This window comes from Denticeps clupeoides, chromosome 8 (genome assembly GCF_900700375.1).
Source record: "Denticeps clupeoides chromosome 8, fDenClu1.1, whole genome shotgun sequence".
NCBI lineage: Eukaryota > Metazoa > Chordata > Actinopteri > Clupeiformes > Denticipitidae > Denticeps > Denticeps clupeoides.
This window is the reverse complement of record NC_041714.1, coordinates 1,087,585-1,112,089: the sequence shown is the minus strand read 5'-3', so window position 1 is coordinate 1,112,089 and position 24,505 is coordinate 1,087,585. Positions and strand designations below refer to the sequence as shown.

Sequence of the window (24,505 nt, the reverse complement as noted above, 5' to 3'; positions counted from 1 at the left end):
CACCTGATGCCCCGGGACGCTGCCCGCTGCTCCGGCGCGCCGCGCTCCCCCCTCCGGCGCAGACGCGTCGCGCTTCGCACAAACTGACGTGTTTTGCGCATTTCCTGCACCCGCGTTTACGCGGCCGAGAGAGAGAGACAGAGGGAGAGAGAGACATAGGGAGAGGGAGAGAGAGAGAGAGAGAGAGAGAGAGGCAGGTCTGCAGGAAGCGGGATCGGAGAAAACGCGCCGCGGAGGGATAGCGGGACCGTCCGTTTTCCCCGCCTAATTCCCCATCACGACACTGCGTTCGGAGGCCGCGGCGTCCCGGCGTCGGCGCCAAATGTGCGTATTTACTCTGGAAAAGGTCGGACGGGGAAAACGCTCCGTTCTTCGAGCCGCGCTACCGCCGAGCGGGGAGGCGTATGCGCGCCGGAAGATCCGCGGAAGGAGCTCCGTTATAGGTGCGTCTCGAGGCTGGGATCAAGGGGATCGGCGCCATGGTGGTGTTTAATGGTCTGCTGAAGATCAAGATCTGCGAGGCTCTGGACCTGAAGCCCACCGCTTGGTCCCTGCGGCACGCGGTCGGCCCGAAGACCCAGACGTTCCTGCTGGACACCTACATCGCCCTGAACGTGGACGACTCGCGCGTGGGCCAGACCTCCACCAAGCAGAAGACCAACAGCCCCGCGTGGAACCACGAGTTCGTCACAGAGGTCCACGACGGCCGGAAGATCGAGCTGTCGGTGTTCCACGACGCGCCGATCGGATACGACGACTTCGTCGCCAATTGCATCATTCAGTTCGAGGACCTGCTGCAGAACGGCAGCAAGCACTTTGAGGACTGGGTATGTCACCAGTGTGTGTCGTCTCATACCTAGAGTGCGTGTCCCTGGCCTTTACAGAAAGGGCCATGCAAAGAAATAGTTGTCATTGTCACCGTCACTGAAAATGTCAGGGCTGTGTGTATAAGCAGGTGTGCTCCTCGGGCCTCCGGTGCCGTCGCTGCGTCTGGCTGGCCTGGACCGGCGCTTGGATCGCCCCCCGTTGCATGGAAACGGTGCAGTGTGGGCGGTGGAGGTCATGAATATTCCCGGTGAACGGCGTTGTTTCCGTCGTTGCGGGTTTGAGCAGCGAAGCCCCCCCCCCGCCCCTTTAACCTCCTGATCTGAGCCGAAGCATCATGAGCTTTCGCCCGAGGGGTTGTGTTCGCAAAGTTATTTCCAGAGTCTGGTGCCTCGGCCTGACAAATGAGTAGCCAAGTGGTGCACAGCGGCGCGCTAACTTACCCTGCGATTCCTCAGCAGGTACACGGGCCAATCAGAGTCTGTAATTCAGGGTGTGTGAGGGTGGACACCGCCCGAGCCGTTGAGTGGGTTCGGTGGAAATGCAACCTGTTCTGGTTTGAAGGCCGAGCTGCGCAGTGACATGGCGAGACGTGGTGTGTGCTGCGGCCTGCTCGGGTGATGTGGCTTTTCCTCTTTATTTAAAACAAATTCCTGCATTAATCGGTAAATCAAAGTGATGCGATCAGCATCAGCGGAGGTGCTGCTGTAATATGAACCGTTGTTCATGTCATGGGTGGCCGTGGAGATGTCTAGATAAGTTCAATTGGAAATGCACATGTTTGAAAATGTGTATTGTGTTAATAAACTGTATGAGGAAAACCACGTTTTTAGTACGAATGTGTTGTTGTGCAGTCTGGAACGTCGTGGCTTCCGCATGGAACTTTCTGGCTGTTCCAGCAGGCCAGAAAGGGGAGATGTGACCGTGCGGCTCCACGCCCAGAGGCAGCCCTGCTCTTTGTTGTCCAAGATCGACGTGGAAGTGAATTATTGATGTGCCACCATCAGACCCATTAAGGGGCGGAGGCCTCTCGGAGCTTTCATTATCATGACAGAGCTGCTCTACGGCGTCGCTCGGAGGAGCCCAGACTGATCCTGGCCTGACTCTACCTCTCTCAGGCCTTTTCTCTGAACCCATTCCAATCAGGCATTAATAAGAAAAGTAATTGTAATTACATTGTAACTTATATCTGACACAGTCATCTAGACAGGAATTAGGACCATAGAACGCCCAACGACCTCCTTCTTAATCAGCTTCCCAATCCTTGACCTGGGACTTGTAACCTGCACCGTAAAAAATAAAAAGTTGCCACAACTACATGGCTGTGAAGTTGAGAGAACTTAAAAATGCTTTGCAGCCAGTTGCCTTAAATGTTGAAGTTTTCCCAACTTTTTATGTTTTACGTTGCATTTGAACACTTGTAGTGTAAAGACTGGAGAATTTGTGGTGTTTGTGGGAAGTCCTGGTTGGCAGCCATGCACTGGTGGGGCTATCGGGTGAGATCTGACCTATTTAGCAAGATAACGCCTACACTGTTTAAAGATTTTAAAGAAGTTCCCCCAAAACGGACATCTTATCGCAGCACTACCGTATTGTTGTTCGAAACCTCCATTATATAAGCTGAAAAGATCTGGCCATTTGAACGGTGTGTACAGGACGTGTAAAACGGGTGTCGGTGTCTAACCGGGGCGTGTTAATGATGAGGGAGTGTCAGATGCTGCCCATCTGCTTCCACACAGCCTCAGACTGGCCATGTCAGTGTGTGTGTGTGTGTGTGTGTGGCTGTGGGTGAAGTGTGAAGAAATGGGTTTGTGTGACTCACTATGCAACAGACTGCATTTGCGTAATGTGGGAGCTCTGTGCGTGTGTGTAATTAGGCAGATTCATAGAAGTCCACACTTGCAGAAAATCCCCCCTTTTTTTCCAGAAAGTGCTCTTTGCAGTATCATGGAAACCCAGGGATCTGCACACACTCCAATTCTAGGAGTTCCCTCTCCAGTTCTCGCTCAACAATGGCCGTCTTTGATGGTGCTGCAGTCTGGAGCCCGGTTGCTCCCCGGCTCCCGTCACCACAGGCCGGGTCAAGCCCTAATGCCCCCCGACCCCAGCCTTTCTCAGCCGCCTGTCCAAGCCACCCGCTTCATACCGCTTTATTCCTGCTGCGTGTAAGAGCATATTTAAATACGTGCTGGGAAGAAACATCATTTAGATCCTGCCTTTTTTGTTTAAATGGGATTTCATTGAACAGAAGAGTTGCAGATAGTTTATTCCGCCCTGCCATCTGCACCCTTGCATTACAAAATGAGAGGAATTATAGAAATGAGGATCCTGGAATCATGGACAGGTGGGATGTCATCTGAGAGTATGTATTAAAATGATCAAGTAAAATTAAATGCTTAAAATGATTTATTTCATCATAGTAAGTGGAGATACATTTTACATTAAAAGTCGGGACAAATCTCACTGAAAAATTAACAGCCAGTGCTGAATACTTACTGCCTAGGTCTAATTTATTTAGAAGAAAATGAACTTAGATGAATGCAAATTGGTTGACTTCATCTGTAAGGGTGAATTATTGACATTTTCCAAGAAAGAAACCAACATTGAACAATAAGCTTCTTACAGGAACTGACGCCATGCATGCACAGAGTTGCTTTATGGGAAGGCGGAGCAGCAGGGTTCCCTTAAAATGCGTGTCTCGACCTGCACGCCAAAGTGAAGCAACTTCATACCCACTCATCAGCCTCATTTGTTCATGCTGGTGTCACTTTCACATGGTTACACCTGATAAAGGAACATCAGCACAGCGTGCATTCATTTCTTCATAACTGCCCTCATTTTTGCTATACTTCTCATTTTTTCCCACTAGCAGAGACTACTGAATCGCGACATAACAGCACAATATTTACATTTACGTTATACGACATTTTTCAGACGTCCTTATCCAGAGCGTCTTACAATCAGTACTTACAGGGACAGTCCCCCTGGTGACAATCAGTGTTAAGTGTCTTGCTCAGGGACACAATAGTAGTAAGTAAGATTTGAACCTTGGGACTTCTGGTTCGTAGGAGAGTGTGTTCCCCTCTAGGCAACTACCACCCTCCCCCTCAATTTAAAACCTACAACTATATACAAACTAAATGAACAACGAGTAGACAACGAGTAGATTAATATTCTGTTACATCAGTAATTATATATAAATGTACCACTGGTCATTTTGTTCTTGAGTTATTGGATTAGCTGTTGCTGGAAATGGGCAGTGCTGGCCGAGCTCACATACAAACACATAAAAAGAAAGCCCATTGTCTGCTTTTTAGCAAAGGGGCCTGAGTTAACCAGATTATTCCCGCTTTGTGTGATGTCCAGGAGCCACCCTCTACTTCTGTTGTGCTTCAGTCCCATGTGATGTTGGAGGGTGGCTGTAATTGTCCCCGATGGGGCCTTTCCATGGTACCTGTAGGGTGTTCAGTTTTATGGCATGGTGACGACAGTTTTTCATCAGGACTAATCCCCGGAATGTCATCGCTCTGCTCCATGCTGCTGACTCAGAGGATCAGATCTCCCTGTCCACACCCATCACATTACCCATGAAAGCAGGCTTCAGATCAGAGCTCTCGCGCCCCATTCATAAAAAAGCTGCCAGCAAGACGACTCACTGAACTAAAGTGAAATACTCCTGCTTTTTCAAATCAAAGGACTGGTGATTACATTGTGTCCTTTTGTAATGCCACACACTGTCCCCTTCACTGTCACCCAGATGAGCCGCACCACTGCGCTAAGTGCCCCTTCCCCTCGTTAGCTAATTATTAATGTTGGGGAGAAGAGGAGAGCAGCCAGCAAGATACACCCATTTGTCAGGGGTCCCTCTTCATCAGAAAAGACTGTGTTGGTACAAAACCGGCACATTCATTTGAAATATCATTGATAATATTTAAACAGTGAACAGTCAATAACATATGAAATATTTTTAATATACTCTAAAATATAACAGGTGATTTTATTTATGATGACCAAATAATTTTACTGATAGTCGTGGATCATGTGATTGTTGTGGTTTTAATAATGGCTGGCCGTATTTGCAGGTCCAGGGGTTTCCCTTGATTCCCCGTCGGGCCTCATGGAATAAAACTGCTGTCTCGTGAGTTCCTCACCATGTCCAGCCACCGTTATGCCATTATAACATTTAATTATGCTTTAATTAATACAGTATTTTTGTGGTATCAGGCCTGTAAAGCGCCAGGGAAGGGGATTGTTGATCAGAGTGCACGTTAAATTATTAAAAAACATTGCCCATCTTTGATTTGGATTTGATTTTAGACAGAAAGCACCCTTCCAAACTCTGTCCCTGAGCCGAACTCTTCTGAACGCGGCATGCTGGCGAGGCAGGAAACTGTAATGGGGCGCACAGAGCGCCAGTGGCGATGGTTAAAGTGCTGCGGCTCTGACCTCTGCAGCGCTCACATGTTCGGCCCGAGACCATGGCGAGCGACCTGCTGCGCCGTTCCCGCTCCTCCCCCACACACCGCTCCTAATCCCGGTTAATCTCTTTTTCCTCTCTCTCTCTCTCTATCGCTGTCTCTTGCTATTCTGCTGCATGTTCACCCCACTTTGCTTCCTTGGGTTTCATTGGCATGAAATCATATTGTAAAATGTAAGTGATATTACAGTTGGGATCTTAGTTTTGGTGTGACATACCCAGGCCCGGTTCTGGGTGGGTCAGGACTATGTACTGAGTGGAAGTCTGTGCAGTTTGATCTGAGCATTTTATATCTGGGTTTCTCTTTCTAGCTTGTTGGTGTTAGGTCATAATGTTATAAATTCAATAAACACCAAGCTTTTTATCATTTTTTAAACATTTAGTTCTTTTTATGCAGTTGTGCACTTGAGGTTGAGTTTGTTCATAGGCAATGATGTAAAACTTTTTAAGGAGCATCTTTGTCAAAGTGTCATTATCTTGAGAATTTGTCACCCATCCATTGTTGTTCATGCAAAGAAATGCCTGGTTTGAGACAGTTTTGAGTACCAGCAACTCACCCGTGAGGTGCTAGACCGTGCAAACAAAGTGCTGAAGTTTATAGCACCATAAGATCCTGTTTTTCATGGTTTGGTCTCAGCCCATTTCAGTAAAGGGTCGTTTTAATGCTGGAGCACCATGCCACTCCTAGTACATTATGTGCCCCAGGCAAGTTTCAGCACTCTAACCATCAGAAAAAAAACGACAATCATAATTATTTTGGACAAAATTGAAATCACGACTATTTAAAATGTTTACCTACTGACTTTATGAAACGTCCAGTCTATATTAGAATTTTTTACATTTAGCATTTTAACAGTTTAACAGGAGTTTCTTTCAATGTAAGTTCACAACTCAAAATGAATTTAAAAAAAATAACATTACTGTATAAAATCAATAATATATAATATGTTAACATAAAAACACTTTCCACTTATTAATTAGCTAATTTCTGTTTGGAATGCTGCTTCTATACTGTCCATCTGAGCATGTCCAGGAAATTTTTTATATTTGTTTAGAAATGAACAGGAACAGAAAACAGGTAGAGTGGCCAAAACAGAACTGAAGTAACTATTAAATCAAATCTGAACTGAAGTCATTGCAGTCAGCACATAGATGTGATCCAATGTGATCCAGATGCAGTTCGGCCTCTGACTATTGAGAGCACGCTGCCGAAATGAAAAGCATGATGTTTTGCAGCCATTTTGAAATGTTGAAAACAGAAGCAAATATAATTGTAATTATAAAGTTTGGCATCCATACAATGTGGCAAATTAATTGATTTGAACTAACCAAAATCTCACTACTGTACTTCATTATAACAACTGCCAATGAAAAAAGTACATTGCATTGACTTACACATAATATCCATTGATTATGATGGGAAAAGGATCCCCATTGTCATTGTCAAGATCCCCATTTGATGTGTTTTGATTACCTTGATTGTTATCTCATGTAATTACTAGTATAAATGTCCTTGTTCTGTCATTCGTCTTTTCCCTTGTCTCGTGTGTGAATGTCTAGTGTCTGTGTGAGAACTGTTTAATTTATTTTAACCGAGTGTTTGTGTCCATCTTTGACCTGTCAGGCATTTCTTACAGATACAGTGGTTTTTGATTGGTAATATTTGTCTTGTACATTGAAGCACAGATACACAAAGGTGATGAGAGAAATGTAGGAGGTCAGTTGGTGGTAAATTTTGCAAATAGGGTTGAAACGGCAATGATGCAACACATTAAGAACATTTTTTTCTAAAACAAAAAAAAAAGAGGACAAGCAGATGGCAAGAGGTTGGACACTAAGAAGGGAGAAAAGGTTCTGTAGCGTTTGGCTATGCAGAGGGAAAGAGCTGGGAAAGATGGAAACTCACAAGCAGGGAGAGTGTGCTGAGCAGATGGAAGGAGAACTTTGTGGGACTGTAGAATGAGGTGCAGAAAATTAGCAAAGAGGAAGTTAGGACAGCTATGAGGAAGATGAAAAATTGAAAGGCTGTTGCTCCACATACCTGCGGAAGCATGGAGGTGTTTAGGAGGTGATTGCAGTGGAGATTTGAACCTGACTGTTTAATGCTTAGTATATGGCAGTAGGCAGGCCGAGTAGGAGGTTTATCGATGTGGTGAGAGAGAACATGCAGGTGGTTGTTGTCTTTTGAATACAGCCTTCATTCAGTTGCAACTTAGGTCCCGTCCACACGAGAACGTGTCACATGATTCCATCCATGTGACTGGGAGCAACACGGAAACGAGGTAACGTGACTCATATAAATTGGCAAGATGGCCACTGCTAGCCGCTCAGTCATTGATTGACACTTGTCAACTAGACTTGGCTCCTATTTCTCGACTCCAAGACCGTTCCCTCTCAACTCCTTCCTCTCATCTTGCCCAGTCCTAAATTGTACCTGAAACGCGAACGACAACATCCGCATGGTGTTGCAGCTCACGCCGGTTCGCATTCGCATAGTAAGTCGGAGGGAACTTACCTGCTTCCTTGCCTCACACCGCACCGGGGACCTTGTCTCCTCCTACACGCGCTCACGATCTGGTTCCGTGGACCGTGACAGAATGGGAATATTTCTGTCCGATCTGACCTTGCGTCCACCTGGAGACGCCGTTTAAGGGGGCCCAGAACAGTTCGTTTCTGAAATGGGTACCATAGTACATATCTCTTTTCCATGTGGACACCAAAGTGGCTTTTTTTGTAAAAACGCTGATGTACCAGCCCGGCCTCCAACCTGACCTATAACCCCAAACACATCTCACATACAACAATGGCAGATCACACGTCCGTGGTCGCAGCAACTACAAGAAATCCTCTCTCTGGTACACATTTCTAAGGAAAAGATGTAGCAGTACAATGACGTGTTTAACTCATCGTGGAGGAGAACTGGATGCCAAACAAGGAGAGCGGGGCATTACAACACTACTTACAGGTGTGAAGAGGGTTTAAAACAGCAATGATAACGAAAAAACGGGGTCTTAGGGTATGTGGGACTGAAGCCCCCTTCCCTCTTCATGGCATCATAATTGGGTTGTCTGTGTTGCCTATGCATGCAGTGGTTTCTTGAGAAATATTCTCATTACGCTCATCCGCTTGAAGAGCGTAATGATTCAAAATTTAGTTGGTTGGAATAAAAACCTTTGGTCTGAGGAGCTGCACTTCATGTCAGGTGGATCTTTAGCTCAATCCTTCATTGCTAATTTGCATCATGTATTGTTGTATTGGGCATTTATAGTCTTGAAAAAAAGTTTGTAATGTCAATGGGAGCCCACTACAGTCTACAGAATCCTTGTGTCTGTATTGGCCTCCCAGTCTGTCCTTGCCATGTTTCTGTCCTTCACTCCATCTCCTATATTGCCCATATTATCAGATATCTAATGAAGCTTTAGTTTTTGTGTGAATAAATATCCTTATATATTAAGATGCAAAAACATATTCTGTATTTATGCAGAAAAAGCAAACAATACATTTTTGAACAATTAAAGTAAAATAAGCTTAATATTTAAATAAGGTTATTAACTGGTGTACTAACCTGTTTCTACAAACTATTATATTAGAACTAAAGTAAAAGACATGCTGCTCCTCCCAAAAAAGTTTGTGGTCCACACAGCACAACTCGAAATGTGACTTCTGCATTTAACCCATGCCATGTAGATGTGATGCACCATGAATATGCACGAGGAAGCGGGGCAGTGTGAGGGGTTGGGGCCTTTCTAAAGAGTACCTCAGTGGCACTTGGCTGGTTGTGGATTTGTTGGCTGCTAGGCTACCACTGCCATTTTGTCATAAAGTCAGCAGGATATGGGTGACCAAACCTCTGTAACCGTCCATTAACCCTTCCTCTTCACTCCATGATTTACATTTCTCCATTATTTAAATTTCCATTAATTTCCAAATTTCCATTTCACCTTTTTTGCATTAATATTGATAAAAAAGTGTTCTACAATATTAATGTATACTGCAACTTTCTTTTAGTGTTTTTCCTGAAACAATCAGAAGAATTAATGTGCTAGCCATCAAGGTGTCACGCTCACAAACTGACGGGGGAGGTAAGCGCAGAGGCGGGACTTGCTGGAAAGGGGTTTTATTATAAATAAACAACAAATACAAATAAATGTGGCTTGGTGGCCGAAAACAGTTTAAACAAAGGGGAGAACATAAACTTGCCCGCAGGCGTGTGGCGATTGGCAGAACTCAAAAGACTAATACGCACACCGTTGCAAAGTCAAGTTCACGAAAATGTCGGAGCTACAGAAGGGGCGGAGCTCCAGTCTTTTATAGGCTGTCCGAATTGGGCACAGGTGATAAGACCAGGTGCCTTCAATCCTGACACAAGGAATCAAACTGCTGAGCTATGGCAGTGAGGAAGATATATTCAGGACAGCAATGGTGTCTTGTGCCTTCTGTCATCGTGTGAATGAGAAAGAGAAGTCCCTCCTGTAACAAGCAGTAATCAGTATAGAAACATTCCGATTTTTTCCTCTTCTGTGCCCTTTTCTCCACAGAAAGAGTCCTAGCAATGTGAAGATCTCAGGATATGAGTTACCATGGGCTCCATCTGCATTTCCTAGTTTGTTATGATATCATAGACAAGCTGGAAGCTGCTGTAAAAATATAATTTTGGAAAAAAAGTTATATTTTCAGGCAATGGGGAGGTCAAGTGGTGCATTTTTAATTCATTTTTCTATGTTTTCGGACCTGAATGAGCTTGACCCATTTAATAGCTGTAAAAGACTGACTGAACCAAAAACCGTGTCTGTAATGGTGGGACCTTTCCAGGGGTTTGACCTGGTTTCCCATTGGGGCACTATAGAGGAGCAGACAGTAGTCTCCTCTTGGTGGCCTGGAGGAGACACGGCCAGGGGGCCAGGGGGCTAAAAATACCAGCGGTAGGCTAAGCTTCCTGTTTTCACTGTCCCAAGTCTACTCACATAAGTGGGAGTGAAAAAGAAATCCACCTTCTGTTCCCATAATTGCTCATTCTGTTCACTTTGACTGACAGGCTGATTGCATCGGTGCCCTTACTCTGGCCGCGTCACCTGGAGCACACACGCAGCCTAAAAGCCTTTTACCGTCTTCTTCTGCTTCTCACTTCTGGAAATGTGTAGAATCTGGAATCACTCTACAAAAAAAAAAAGTTTCCAGGATCTGTCCCTTTAATAAAACCCTTTCATCTTCAAATGGCTCTACCCAGCATCAAATATGGACGGAAATGCTGCCAGCTGGCGCAGAAACAGTGCAAGGCTTTCTCACAGATCACGGTTTTATCCTGCACTCTTCTAGCCTGGCATTCGGCAACACAATGTACTCGGCCTTTAGATGATACACCTTCTTGCAGCAGACATGACAGGAGGCATGCCTGTCTCCGCTAACTCACATTCCTGAAATGACAAGAAATATTCAGGAAATTGAGCAATAAAGAAGTATGAGAAAGAAAATGCAGGTCCAGCTGGATGCTAGTGTGTGTGTGTGTTTTGTTTTAAAGGTGCTGTCTTGTTTTAATTCTATATCTCTGATCTGAATTCATATATTGATATCGATATCGCTCATGATATAAGGATATATAGATAAATGCTTGTCATAGCTCCCAGTTCCCAAACTGAAATAAATGAGGCTGGACACTGAGCTCTGGCCAAAATATGACCTTTGTTTAATAAGACATAGCAAGGCTCAACAGGAGAGAATGAGATGATTAGAGATGTGGAAGAGAAGTTAAGGGCTTGGCTGTTTGGTAGCTTGTGGAAGCTTATGGAAAAAGAAAGTATGGTTTCTTTAATGTGGTGAAGGGTGGGTGGGGGGTGGCCGGAGATCACATTTATGTTGTATTGCAGTTTGTGGGATGAAGGTGAGCGCCACAAATAGTGAAAAATAATGGAAAATAGTGGGAAAACAGACTACAACACAGAATGTTGTTTCCCAGCTGCATGATGGGAACCAGTGTAACGTTACAGGACGAGATAAACCCTTTGCTGTCTTCTAAACACAAGAGAAATCGTATATTCAAAATTATAATCATGAGACCACACATTGTCCCATTATTTTCAGGGCCCCATTTCAGAGTAGACAGTTGAGGAGAAACCTTCACATCCCCTCTACTTATGGAGGTTGTTAGGAATTCCCATGGTAAATAAGGCCTTCAGAGACATGACAAGCCTGGAGGTGTTTCTCTGCACGTGGATGGAAGAGTGGCGTTGCTCTGCATTCTTATTGGCTGGTTTTGGGTCACTTCTGTGTAACTTCATGTGTAAACAGTGTTCAGTGTTCATCTGGTTTGTGAATAATTATCAGGGTTTGATGCTCTTCATTATAATGGACTGTGATGCGTTCTCGCTCAAGCAGTGTGCAAACTCAGACTTTATCTAACCTGTACTGCTTTAAACACTAATGTTTCAGTTGTAGTTTAATAATAATACATTCATATTTTACCAGTCAAAATTTATGGAGGGCAAGATGGAGCCATTTTGAAGAATCCAATGCAAGAAACATATTTAGAATTTTTTGCATCAGGAGAAAGTGAAGTATCTAGGATTAATCTGTCACCTCTTTTTACCTTCATAGCTGCTTTGTTTACTATTGTCATCATCAAAAGCCACTTGATGAGATGCTGATTAACATGAGTGATTGATATAAAAAAAATGATATAAAAAATGTTTTGACTGGAAGTGGAAGATAGGGGGGTTATCAAGTCACAGCAGCTCTGAGTTCAAACCAAGAACAGGACATTGATTGGCTGATCAATAGGCCATCCTTTGAACAATGCCTTGACAGTCTGGGGTGTGCCTTGCCTGGAGATTTAGCAGACAAATGCTGGAGGGCAGGTCATCTGCTGTTCTTTCAGGTCTCTGAAGCACATGACCCTGCTTGGGGCCATGCTCATGTGATCCTGTCCTCATCGCCTGATCATACAAAGCTCACCCTACTGCCTTTAGAGAGAGTAAACGAATGGCCATGCCTGATGCCTCACATTGCTTGTGTAACGGTGTGTCTGTGCAACTGTAAGCCATTTTTTGTGCCACTGACTGTCAGTTTTCTTAATAAACCTTGAAAATGCACACACATTTATCTGACCCAGGTCTTGCACACTTGCATCCCGCTTTTCTTTTGGTTAAACATCAACAGGCCTCGCTTGCGGGTCATTACTGTTGCCATGCGAGCCAGGCTGAAATCATGGCGATCGCCTGCGACCTTCATCACACAGCCCTTGGGGGCGAATGTCTTTCTTTCTGTGTGCCGTATGCAGCCGTGCTCAGCCAGTGACAGAGGGATGAGAGTCTCTGCGTCCCCTCAGGCTTTGGCAAGTGTCCCGCATCCCTTCTCATTCTTGACTTTTCTGTAAAAAGATGGTTATAAGACACGTGTCAGGCTTGTTTTGGACGCCTCACAATTGTTCCTGTTCATAGCCTTGTCTGAGGCTGGGTGTTGGCTGTATGGCCGCATCAGACTTCTTCTGTGGTGGTGCTGCTCTTTCTGCTCTGCAGCGCCCCTACTGTCGGGACGGTGTTGTTTTTAGGATTACATTTTGCATGCATTGACATTCAAAGCAAAATTAAAGTGCCAGGTCATTGACATTTAATGTGGCTCAGCCAATCATTAATCATTATTAGCCTAGAATAACTGCATCAGTGTATATTTATATTTAATTTCTGAGAACTACTGTCCAACTGCTGCTGCCAAAACCAGTGAGCTCTTCCTTTTGATATTGTACAAATCTTTAAAAAAAAAAAACATATATAATAATAAAATATATATAAGACAAACATGTTGGCAGCACATTTGGCAGTACAGAAGTTCCATTGCTATTACTGTTCATAATTAGAAAATATTGTAACATTATAATACATTTCATTTTAATTTGTAAGTCTATTATAAAGGTTCCCATTTTTATGCAGTACTAAATATTAGCCTTTGCATGTAGATAAGGCTCTATTAAATGGCATATACATTTTGAAATGTGTCTTAAACATTAGATTATGGTGAGTGGGAAGATATATCCATATATATCCAGATATAGAGCGTTTGAGAGCAGTGGTGCTGTTTACTTGGACAGGGTGATGTACCACGTTCTACAGAGCAATTTAATAAGGATTAAAATTTAATCAGTGGACAGTTATTGCTATTATTGCAGCTGCATGGTCATTATATGCATTTTATGTCTGCGGAGGGTTCTGCTGTGTGTGTGTGTATGTGTGTGTGTGTGTGTGTGTGTGTGTGTGTGTCTGCTCTATCTGTACTGTGCTCGGATGGCAGCTGTGTCAATCAATGGCTCACATGGTCACCGACAGTTCCTGGGGTCCCAGTGGACTGCAGTGAAACGAACCTGGCAGGCATGTTGCTGAGTTATTGTCGGGTGGGTGGATGAGTGGGTGGCTGCAGGATTCATCATGTCTGTTAAAGATTTGGGGCAGGGACGTGTCCTGATCACCCTTATGTAGATGTGATAGAAAGAAGAGATTAGTGACCTGTGACACACCACAGCATAGCACAGCACAGTACACAGTGACATAGTGAAATGTTTCCTCTGCATTTAACACATCACCTTAGTGTGAGGGATATTACCTTGCTCAGTGGAACCTCAATTGCAATCTTCTGATTATGAGATGTATTATGAGATGTATTATTCCTGAAAAAAATTAACAAGTGCTATTTCCATCAACTATTGCCACACCATGAAACCACAGGATTAATGCTTAGAAATACTGGATGCGTATTTGGTGCGGTTTATTTTAACGTCTTATCCTGCTGCATCAGAAGCATCCAGACAGCAGGCTATGTTTGGTCAACAGGGATGAAAAGTAATAGGTCATGGTAAATGCTCCTTATTGTTCTGTGAGTGGTGTATGGTTCTCCTGTGTTCTAACAGGAGTAGCCGGCTGTGAGGCCTGCTGTCAGCCTGCCTGTCACTGGAGAGGCTGTGGCAGCGTGCTGCCATCATTTATTCAGCAGGAACAAGTCAGTGAGACACAGAGTGGGACACCATGGGGCTTCTATACTGTGCTTATAGACGTGCTTGACTGTCTATCCCAGATCATTTAAAAAATCACACATGAGCAAAAAACAACTGAGGTTTATGGTTACTTCTGTACTATACTATGAGAACTAGGAGTATTATAGTATGTCTTAATATACTAATATTGTGGTATTAAAATTCATATTTTAATAGTGTGAGTATTTCAAAGAATGCACAAATCTGTTGTTGTATTGATACTTTCTGCTGGACTATTATTACTATATATTATTACTTTGATCATTATAATCGTAGTCTGTGACACCATCAAAATATTGAGGAAGTAATTCTATTTTTAGCATTAGAAACATCATTACACATTATTAATTGATTATATAATATATAGAACAATACACTTTATACATAGACACATACATAGACACATAGAGTGGTAGTATAGCATGTAACTTTCAGAGCAGACTGGATCTACATTGTGGGTAGATTTAAAATTCTTTTCACCATCATTACTGAGGATTAGAGTTACACTGTATTTGTGTTACAGGTTTACAAGATCAGGTCAGTTAGAACCACAAGAATGAACTCAGCATCCAGTCGACTCCTTTAATCAGTCCATTAAATGCACTCTTGCACAGAGTAAGATGGATGAGTTGGCTGGATAAGGTTTCTGGAGGAAGGGCTTATTTTACCAGAGCAGACCAGTCGCATGTTCATTCCTATGGTGTTGATTGAAGTGGCTTTTCTCAACTTCTCTGATGGCGACTGACAGAATGTGGTTGTCACACCTGACAGACAACTCGTTACAAAGTTCACAAAGAGCATTAATGTGGTAATGAATGATAAAATATGCAACAATAACAGATACAGGGGTCACATGACAACACACATCAATGAAACATAACACAGAATTTTAAAATGAATTTGGGCCCCAGTGAATGAAACACAGAATTCACTTTGGGACATATATCGTTTTGTATGAAGAAACATAAATTCTGTAAACCTTGTTTTACATTTACATTTACAGCATTTATCAGACGCCCTTATCCAGAGCGACTTACAATCAGTATTTACAGGGACAGTCTCCCTGGAGCAACTCAGGGTTAGGTGTCTTGCTCAGGGACACAATAGTAGTAAGTGGGATTCGAACCCGGGTCTTCTGGTTCATAGGCGAGTGTGTTACCCACTAGGCTACCATAGTACTTTAGAACCTTCACCCTTAACCACTAAAGGTTACACACAAAGTAAAAAGTGTATGTGTGTGTAAGTGTGTTTAATTAGGTTATAGACTCCTTGGTGGCTCTGGTGAGTGTCAAACACACACACACACACACACACACACACACACACACTTTAGCAGTACATGTACTCATTGTCACCAGGCTGGGCTGCAGCAGAAAAACAACATGATCTGTGTTCTTCTACAGAGCTCTCCTTGTGTGTGTTCTGTATGGAAAAATATGGCATTCAGGAGTAAAGGGAAGGGCCAATAAAAGAATACAAAGCAAAGAAGAGATTAATCTGATCCTCCAGAAGCAGAATATAAATGACTGAAAGTCTGCAAGTGGAAGTCTGCTCAGTGAAAACCGTGCATGCATCATGCCTGCAAAAAGATTCTCCAACACCACAAACACATTTTACACGCACGCACACACACACACACACACACACACAAAAGTGTATCATGTGGGTGGTAGTAGCCTAGTGGGTAAGACACTCGTCTATGAACCAGACGACCACAAACCACAGGTTCAAACCCCACTTACTACCACTGTGTCCCTTAGCAAGACTTTTAACCTTGAGGGGACTGTACCTGTCACTACTGAGTGTAAGTCCCTCTCGATAAGGGCGTCTGATAACTGCCGCAAATGAAAATATATTTTTCATATTTTATTTTAGTTTCTGTGAGGTTCAGAATCCTCTTTTCATCCTGTGAAAGGTTCAGGTGAGGTGAGTGGTCTAAAAGCTGTTTTTGCATTTTACACAGAGGCCAGAATACATCCAAATCATGTATCCATTAGAAAGATGAGTTTTGGTACCTTGACGCAGTGGAAATGTGAGAGCTGGGGCCGGATAAGCTCAGAGCTGCTGAATTGAATTAAACTAAGCAATTTAATTTCACTCTGTGTGTGCGTTACCGTGTGTGCGTGTGTACATTTGAACAGTGTGGTTATCAGTGAAGTGACCATCATGAGTTTAAAAAAGTGCAGCAAAATCCCAAGGAAGGAAAGTGCTTATCTAAAATGTTGTCGTCCACACGGAGACGCAGAGATCAGCCTCCACACCTGTAAGTGGTGCTGTAGCTCCCCACTGAACGTCATGTTTTCATCACAGATGTGCACCGTAGAGAGGATTTACAACCCTGAACGTTTTTTCTGCCGTTGTTGTTTGTATGCTGGTTTCATGTTGTGGGAATCACCTGCTTCCGCCTTCCCACATGCGACCAGATTTTGAGAGTGAAAGTGATTGTCACTTGTGATACACAGCAGCACAGCACACGGTGCACACAGTGAAATTTGTCCTCTGCATTTAACCCATCTCCCTGAGTGAACAGTGGGCAGCCATGACAGGCGCCCAGGGAGCAGTGTGTGGGGACGGTGCTTTGCTCAGTAGCACCTCAGTGGCCCCTTCGTGAAATCCGTCAGAGATCGAGAAGGGCAGGGCCCGCCTCTGGTCCAGCTATTCCCATACTGACCCGAGCCTGACAAGTACACATTTTTTAAAGCCCAAACCCAACATTATTGTGGTGGCGGATGCCAACCAACATGACCTTTGCCAACCAACATGCTTTGTGTGTGCTACAAGTCATTTATACATTTTTTATGGTAATTTTTTCACACACCTCAGACTAGCGTCCGTTTCATCGCCTCAGCTTCCATTTTAGTGCTAAAAAAAAAAAAATTAAACACTGAAAAAGCACAGTGCATCTATAAAACACATTACATGCAGTGATAAATGTACTGGCCAAGTGTCCTCGCTCCCTGCTTCCTTTCAACATCAGGCAGCATCAAACAGATCTTGAGGCCAAGATGATAATCAATGTTCAAGCCATTAAAACACTTTTAATTTAGATGTTCTTTTTATTTCATTTTATCTTGTCTAAATTTCAGATCTCAGTGAAGCACTTTAAGCACCAACACTTCAGTAAGTTACCTTTTCTCGTACAATTGGGCTTCAAATAAAAAAATAAAAACTTTATGCTAACCAGATTGATATTTAATCATTTACAAGTCAATATTGCCTACTTGCACAGCCATTTAAAAAGGTGGACCTAAGAAAAAAACAGTGCAAAAAGTTAATATGAGTTATGTAACAAAAAAACAAAAGGCACTTTACCGTCCACACAGAGACTCAGAAAAGAGAAATTCACTCTGGATCGTGTTTCAGAAATGAACCGTTCTAGAACCCTGAAACTCTGTCACCGTATGGACGCAAGGCCAGTTCGGTGTGTGGACGGGGCCTAAATATGAACATGTTTTCACTATGTTGAAATTAGAAGCCATGCCTTTAAGAACTACTACAAGATTTAGATTGAGTTTTTCGCTCTCTGCCTGACCTTGAATGTTCTTTTTTCTATAAATTTTATCAACATGTAAACACACACACACACACACACACACACACACACACACACACACACACAAGACAGGCACACACAATTGCACCGTTGAATAGTTCGTCCTGCAGGAGCATTAATTCTCATATTTAAACATTTTTACACACACACACACACACACACACACACACACACACACACACACACACATTCATGCTTTTCCTTCCTTCCAGTTGCTAAATTTGGTGATCTCCACAGCACCTGCAAGAATGTGCAACTGGATTCTGAGTCCACAGGAAACAAGGGGGGCAAAGGTCATAGGGTTCACACAGTGGGAGAACAGACTTATCAGCGCTGTTGAGTGACATCATTCCTGTGCTGATGGTCTGAATTTTCTTAGTCAAAGGCATTTTTTTTCCCCTGGACTTGGAGCCGTTTTTGCCATCTTTCTTCACCCTTACCCATTTTTAGCATCGTTATACGTCCTGTTCTCCATCAGAGGTTAAACCTGCCATGGTGCATGGATGCTGCAGAAGAGGAGTGTTTGTGTGCTATTTGTATGAAGTGTTGTGGCTATTTGCAATTGTGCAAGTTCAAAGTATTGTGCAAATGTCCTGTTTTTTTATTTTATCTAAAATGCTTCAAATAGCAGTTGTCAGTTTGAGATATGATGAATATAGATGCAAACATCAGTGTCAAGGCAGAAACCCTGTTTTGCTCCTGGCTGTAGTCCATAAACATTTGTGCGTTGGAATGGATGTGTGAAGATATGTGACAATGCACAATCCTGCTGCATCGTATGTCTATGTGTGTGTTCACTAGATCCTGTTCAGCTAAAACCTCACACCCCCACACTTCCTCTTCTCTCTCTCTTTCTCTATCTCTATCTCTCTCTCCCTCTTCATGTTTTCTCCATTTCCTGTGTTAATTTAGTTTTGATGGAGAGACTGATCATTTGTTCCTGAAAACCAAGCTTAACGGCACTTATTCTGGCAGCTTTCTTCTCCCTGCCGCTTCAGTCAGTCGAGATTTTCCATGTCCCGTCAGGATATGTGTCAGTACTGTCATTAACGCCTCACATGCAGCCTACAAGGGGTGGTAGTAGCCATTAAGTTAGACACTAGTCTCTGAACCAGAAGACCACAAAGTGCCACATTCAAACCCCACTTTACTACCATTGTGTCCCTGAGCAAGACACTTAACCCTGAGTGTCTCCAGGGGGACTGTCCCTGTCAGTACTGATAAATGCTGTAAATGTAAATGGATGCTAGCCGTTAGATGTTGAGATTGTGTTTACAGTCACAGCGTCACATGACCAGCCACTGACTGAAAAGACAAGAGGAGTTAAACAGTTGTATAAAGGCTGGTATATGATGACAGTAAATGAAATTATTAAATCAACTCTCTGTTGCATTATGCTTTAATGTGACCATGTGATGGAAGGAGTCAGTTGTTGTATATAATGGGATCTATTGTGGGTGAACGACACATGAACCATTCCCCACGATTATCAATAAATATCAGTAGACCTTTAATTATTTAAGATGTGTAAAAAGCTCATCCATCAGGCCTACAACAGAATCCAGTTCAGCAGTGAAGATTGCTGGAGAGGGCAGATTGAGAAGAAGGTCTGAGTAAGGTCTGAAGCTCCTTTATACTGGACATTAGCGAGTTTAGGCCAATCAGATTGTTGTTTGATGTCTTCCTTTTCCAAACAGAAGCCCTGATTACAGGAATGCGGGAATGCAGTGGTCATCCATCCCCCACAAGGCACTTCAGGCCATTTGTTGCCCTTTTGGCCACCTGGTGATGGGCCTTTTTTGTGCAGGGACAATTTGGAGATAAAGTGGGCGTCTAAATTAACACATGATAAGTCATGCACTGAAAGAAGTGAACACTGTCTAGTTAAAACATTTTAACGAATCTCACATACTTTAGCATTGCCTTAATGTGAATAAACTTAACAAACCTGCTGTCAGTAGCTTTATAGTAAAGTAAAAAAAGAACATACTAATATTTTTTAAATACAGTAATGAGAAAAAACAGCTACGGTTTTCTTTTGATTGGTTTATTTACATTACTTCAATTCTGAAATATCACGAGTGACAGATTACTTGAATTTTTTAAAGTTTAGCCAGTGTTCACTTTTTACAGTGTGGACCTGAAGTTCTTATCATTATTTAGTGTCATATATTGTCAGATGTTCGCCTCTCCTGTTGATATTATTCCATATTACATTTAATAACTGTCCCAATCAGTAATCAATATATTGACATTATATTATGTTTTTAATAATCTATAAATAATCTGCAGTTGGTGGATACATCCTTATGTGGAGACAATGAATTAGGTGTGCTTATTAATTGTGATTCCATCACCTGCTTTTCTGCAAGCATTACATTTTCTGTCCAAAATAAACCCAGATGCAGTTTGCATTCTAATGCAGTGGGAAGCTGTAATTCTCACCTTCACGTTCTCTCTTGGTGTGTTTTTTTCTCCATGCAGATAGACTTGGAGCCAGAGGGGAAGGTTTATGTGGTCATCAACCTTTCAGGTTCATCCAGTGAAGGTACGTCTTGTGTTTTTTTTCAGTTGTCTTGGAAACATGGAATTTTTGTTCAGTACTTCAAGCAAGTGACCATTTTCATAGTACAAAACATTTATCTAACCAAGTACGGACAGTAAGTAAACTTAAACCATAAGAGCAGTGACTGCACTCTCTGTTGTGCTTGTGTTCACGTCTGTGACCTGATTGGCTGTACTTGGGTTTGCAGGCTGGTTTATAGCAATAAGTGAAAGTGGGACATGCACTCCCTACTGAGTTGCCTCTGCCCCAGGTTTACCGCAGTGAGGGGTCCGGATGTAGCCTCCGTAACTCCCAAGAGGACTTACCCAGCACTCCCTGCTCTTCCTGGAAGCCCATCAGAGCCTGTCTAATAAATGCTTTCTACCATCTCTTTGCTCTTCTCTTCGGTCACTCATCAGCAGAGGCGAGAAGTCTACGTGACTTCAGAGTTCATCTGCTCTTAATCATTGTCGCATCAGGAAATGGACACTTAGGGTTTCCTGTGACTGAAAGCTGGATGAGTCGGAGAGGAGACAGTTTTCAGCACTCAGTCACAATGAATCTGGATTAAACCTCTATACCCTGGGATTATTTTACCTTAATCTTTATCTGGGGGATTGTGCAGAGCAAATGTCATTAACCGACTCTTGCAAATGGTGCTTTTTTACATCACAGGGGCACATTCATAGAATGAAATGATGCATAAACCCCTGTAGTCCAACTGATTGACTCTTTGTATCCTTTAATTGCTTGAATGGATTTTGCATATAAATGATAGTAGAACCTGCAGTAGAGGCTGTGCAGAGACTCTTCACATTCAGCAGTAGGAAGTAAGACTTCAGATTAACAGTCAAAGAACATCCTCTTTGCTTTAATAGACATACAATACCAAAATTACACACTCAGGGCACTTCCCAAATCGGTACTACCAAAACAATGTTTTTTTGACACTGTTTCAATGGCTGAAAGGGAACTGGGAAACAGAACATTCATAATAGATATATGCTATACATATATATAAATAAATATTTTTCTTATTTGAAGGTCACTGAATCCTAAAGGCTGCTTTCCTCCCGGATATGCTGCTTAGTTGCATTGGTGTCAGTGGGGGTGAGGCTCAGCTGGCCCGTTTTCATTAGTTTTTCATTAATATTATTAACAGTAATATTCATATTAAGAATAAGATTGGCTCCTGTGTAAACTAGTTAAATAGGTTAACACGGCTACCTTTTTAAAAATGACATTCATAATTGCAGCATTTTGGAAATAAAACGTTTTGTTGCCTGTTGAGATCCAGTATGTTTGTTGCCTTTCCTTCACGTATGATACCTTTCTTCAGTGTCACGTTATGTTTTTTTGCCTGTCCATATTTTCTATAGCATGGTGTTTTTGTTGAGTTCTCTCCATGTCCATGTCCATGTCCTTAAGGAAGGATTTGGAGAATCAACCTAATACAGACCTAAAGCTAAAGAGACTCTATAATTGTATAGTGGATACATTCATTTGCATTATAAATATATTCATTTGCATTATCTTGCATTTAAACCAAGATTCCCTCAGCAGGTACAAAAAGCCACAGAGGATATGCTTCACATATAATTCATTTTCTTAATTAACAGTTTTGTTTTGCTGGCTTAATTTGACAATATTGGGGTTTTTTTTTTTTTTTTTTTTGAGTGTATGGCTGTCTGTGTGTAATATTTAAGTCTCTGTGTTTCATGCGAATATGTTTAATGAATTAGTCTTGTATGTGTTTTCCCTGCGTTGATGTGTTAGAACTGCTAGAAATTTCCTGTCTAACTATGTTAAGTTTTCATCTTGCTTGTGGTCTCTATGTACTAATGTGTTATTTATCTTATCATTGTGCTGATAGTTGGTTTCAGCTCCTGGTAACGTCTTTCTCAGAAAACCGTATCTAGATCAATATGGGTCTGAATGAGGCTCAGTGGCCTTTGCGTTTGCAGAGTATTATTTGATTAAGTCTTTGCTGAACAATCCGGTTAATGATAGAATCTTTGTTAGCTGCCATGCCTGGACACTATGAAAGAGAGACGTTCTGGAACACACACACACAAATACAGATGAATTAAATGTTTTTCATGACAGTAATTTGCATTGTTGCATGAGAACACAGACAGAAGAGAGACTGTGGAAGCGTACCTTATCACACATGTCTGTATCAAAAAATTTTTTTAGGTGCACCAGCACAAAAGCTAGGTGTACCAAAAATTTTATGGCATTGCATTTAACTAGGGCTGAAACAAGTATTGAAGTAACTGGAAGGATTCAATTACAAAAAATATCCAAGGTACATTGTTTACCTAGGGGCTTCATTTAATTAATCAATCTATTATTGTCAATCTATTATTGTATCATCCCCGCTTTGTGGACTACTGCACAGCACCAGTATCATTGTTTTAACTGAAGCACAATTTATTTTACACTCAGTGCTGGAAATGTAAGATATCGGTGTGCGTAAAAGGTTGTGGCACATGAAACAAAAGCATCCTCATGTTAACTGCACAAGGTATTGTATTTTTATGATTGCTAACTGATTTGTATCTTGTGTTATAGGGCTAGGCATTTATACGATCTTGATTGATGATCTTGATTGATGATCTCAGTGACAGCCTTGGGCATTTTTCATGATTGATAAAATGGCAGAAATTTGCATTTTTTGTAAGTGTCTTTACGTTAATTTTAAACAGACACACATGGCTGCCAGATATGCCAAGTCTCCCGGAAGTTCCTGGAATTTCCCACATATTGTTGCCCGCAAGTTGCATAAAATATCTCAAAAACTAGAGCAACCAAACAAGAGAATGCATTTAAGACATTAATGTTTGCATCATGCACTCACATGACAGAATAAAAGAGTGCGAGAGAGTATGTGTATGTGTGGATCACTGCGTCCTGATTGGTTTGCTTTCAGTATTGGCGGACTTTTATTTAACATTTCGGTGAGGATATGATAACTTATGAAAACGATAACTGTTATCAGTACGGTGGAGCATCATGAGTCTGAGCCTGAAGTTGAATTTGAGCAATTTGATTAATATTGTTTAAAATTTTGTTGCTTTTGGCATTTGAAATCATACACTGAAATTATTTACCGCACAATTATAGAGGCAAAATATTCAGAAACATTGATTTTCTTTTGGAACTTTATTGAAACAGGGTTTGAAATTCAAAGACTGATAAAATTTCTAAATCTGATGGAAATTGGACACAGCTAAAACTTAACTTTTTAAGTTGGATTATTGGTAATACTTGTTTTGTTTATTTATATTTTCTTTTTACTATTTTGTAACTTAGATGGGATATAGCAGTATGCCACTTTTTCTTTTTTTTATAATTTTATTTAAATTTATTTTTTTCATGTACATCATAAATGTTTCACTTAAAGATTGATTAAATGGGCTTAGTTCTAGAGCCAGTAAACCACAGGTTTTAAGTTTTGAGCTAATGTTTTTTGTGAAGAATAACAGCAAATGGCTTGCTCTTTTTAAAGATGCTTTACAATGGGTTGTAATGGGTTTTATAGATGTATTGGGCTTTTTCAGTGTTTAATTTCTATCATTTTATTTGGACTTGGGCTCCGGCTTGCATGGTAAATGCGTGATCAGGTGATATGTTTCGATTAGCATGAAAAAAGGATGCAGAGGCAGTGAAACTGAGGCTAGCTTTTGGTGATTATCTGTCTTGAGCTCTAATCTGGGGCTACATCCACTCTGTCTATCTGACAGGTCCAGGATACTAACCTCTCTTTCTGACTGCAGCATGCACACTTTCAAACATACAGAAATATCTGGACCACAGCCAATCAGAGATTGTCTGTTGTGGTAGTAGCCTAGTGGGTAAGACACTGGCCTGTGAACCAGAAGACCCGGGTTCAAATCCCACTTACAACCATTGTGTCCCTGAGCAAGACACTTAACCTTAAGTTGCTCCAGGGAGACTGTCCCTGTAAATACTGATTGTAAGTCGCTCTGGATAAGGGCGTCTGATAAATGCTGTAAATGTAAATGTTGTGTGAACCATAGGGAGTTTACGAGACTTTTTTTTCCCACCAAAAAATGGTGAAGAAGT

The 24,505-nt window shown here is 42.1% G+C and overlaps 1 protein-coding gene across 1 annotated transcript in view; it reads left to right on the top strand.

Moving 5' to 3' along the window:
* The first annotated feature begins 479 nt into the window (after nt 1–479).
* Nucleotides 480–24,505, top strand: part of prkceb (protein kinase C, epsilon b) — a 69,318-nt gene continuing 45,292 nt past the window's right edge. Inside the window, exons 1-2 of the mRNA XM_028988152.1 lie at nt 480–827; nt 20,356–20,419. Of these exons, the coding sequence (XP_028843985.1) occupies nt 480–827; nt 20,356–20,419 (412 nt within the window). The remainder of the gene's footprint in view (nt 828–20,355; nt 20,420–24,505) is intronic.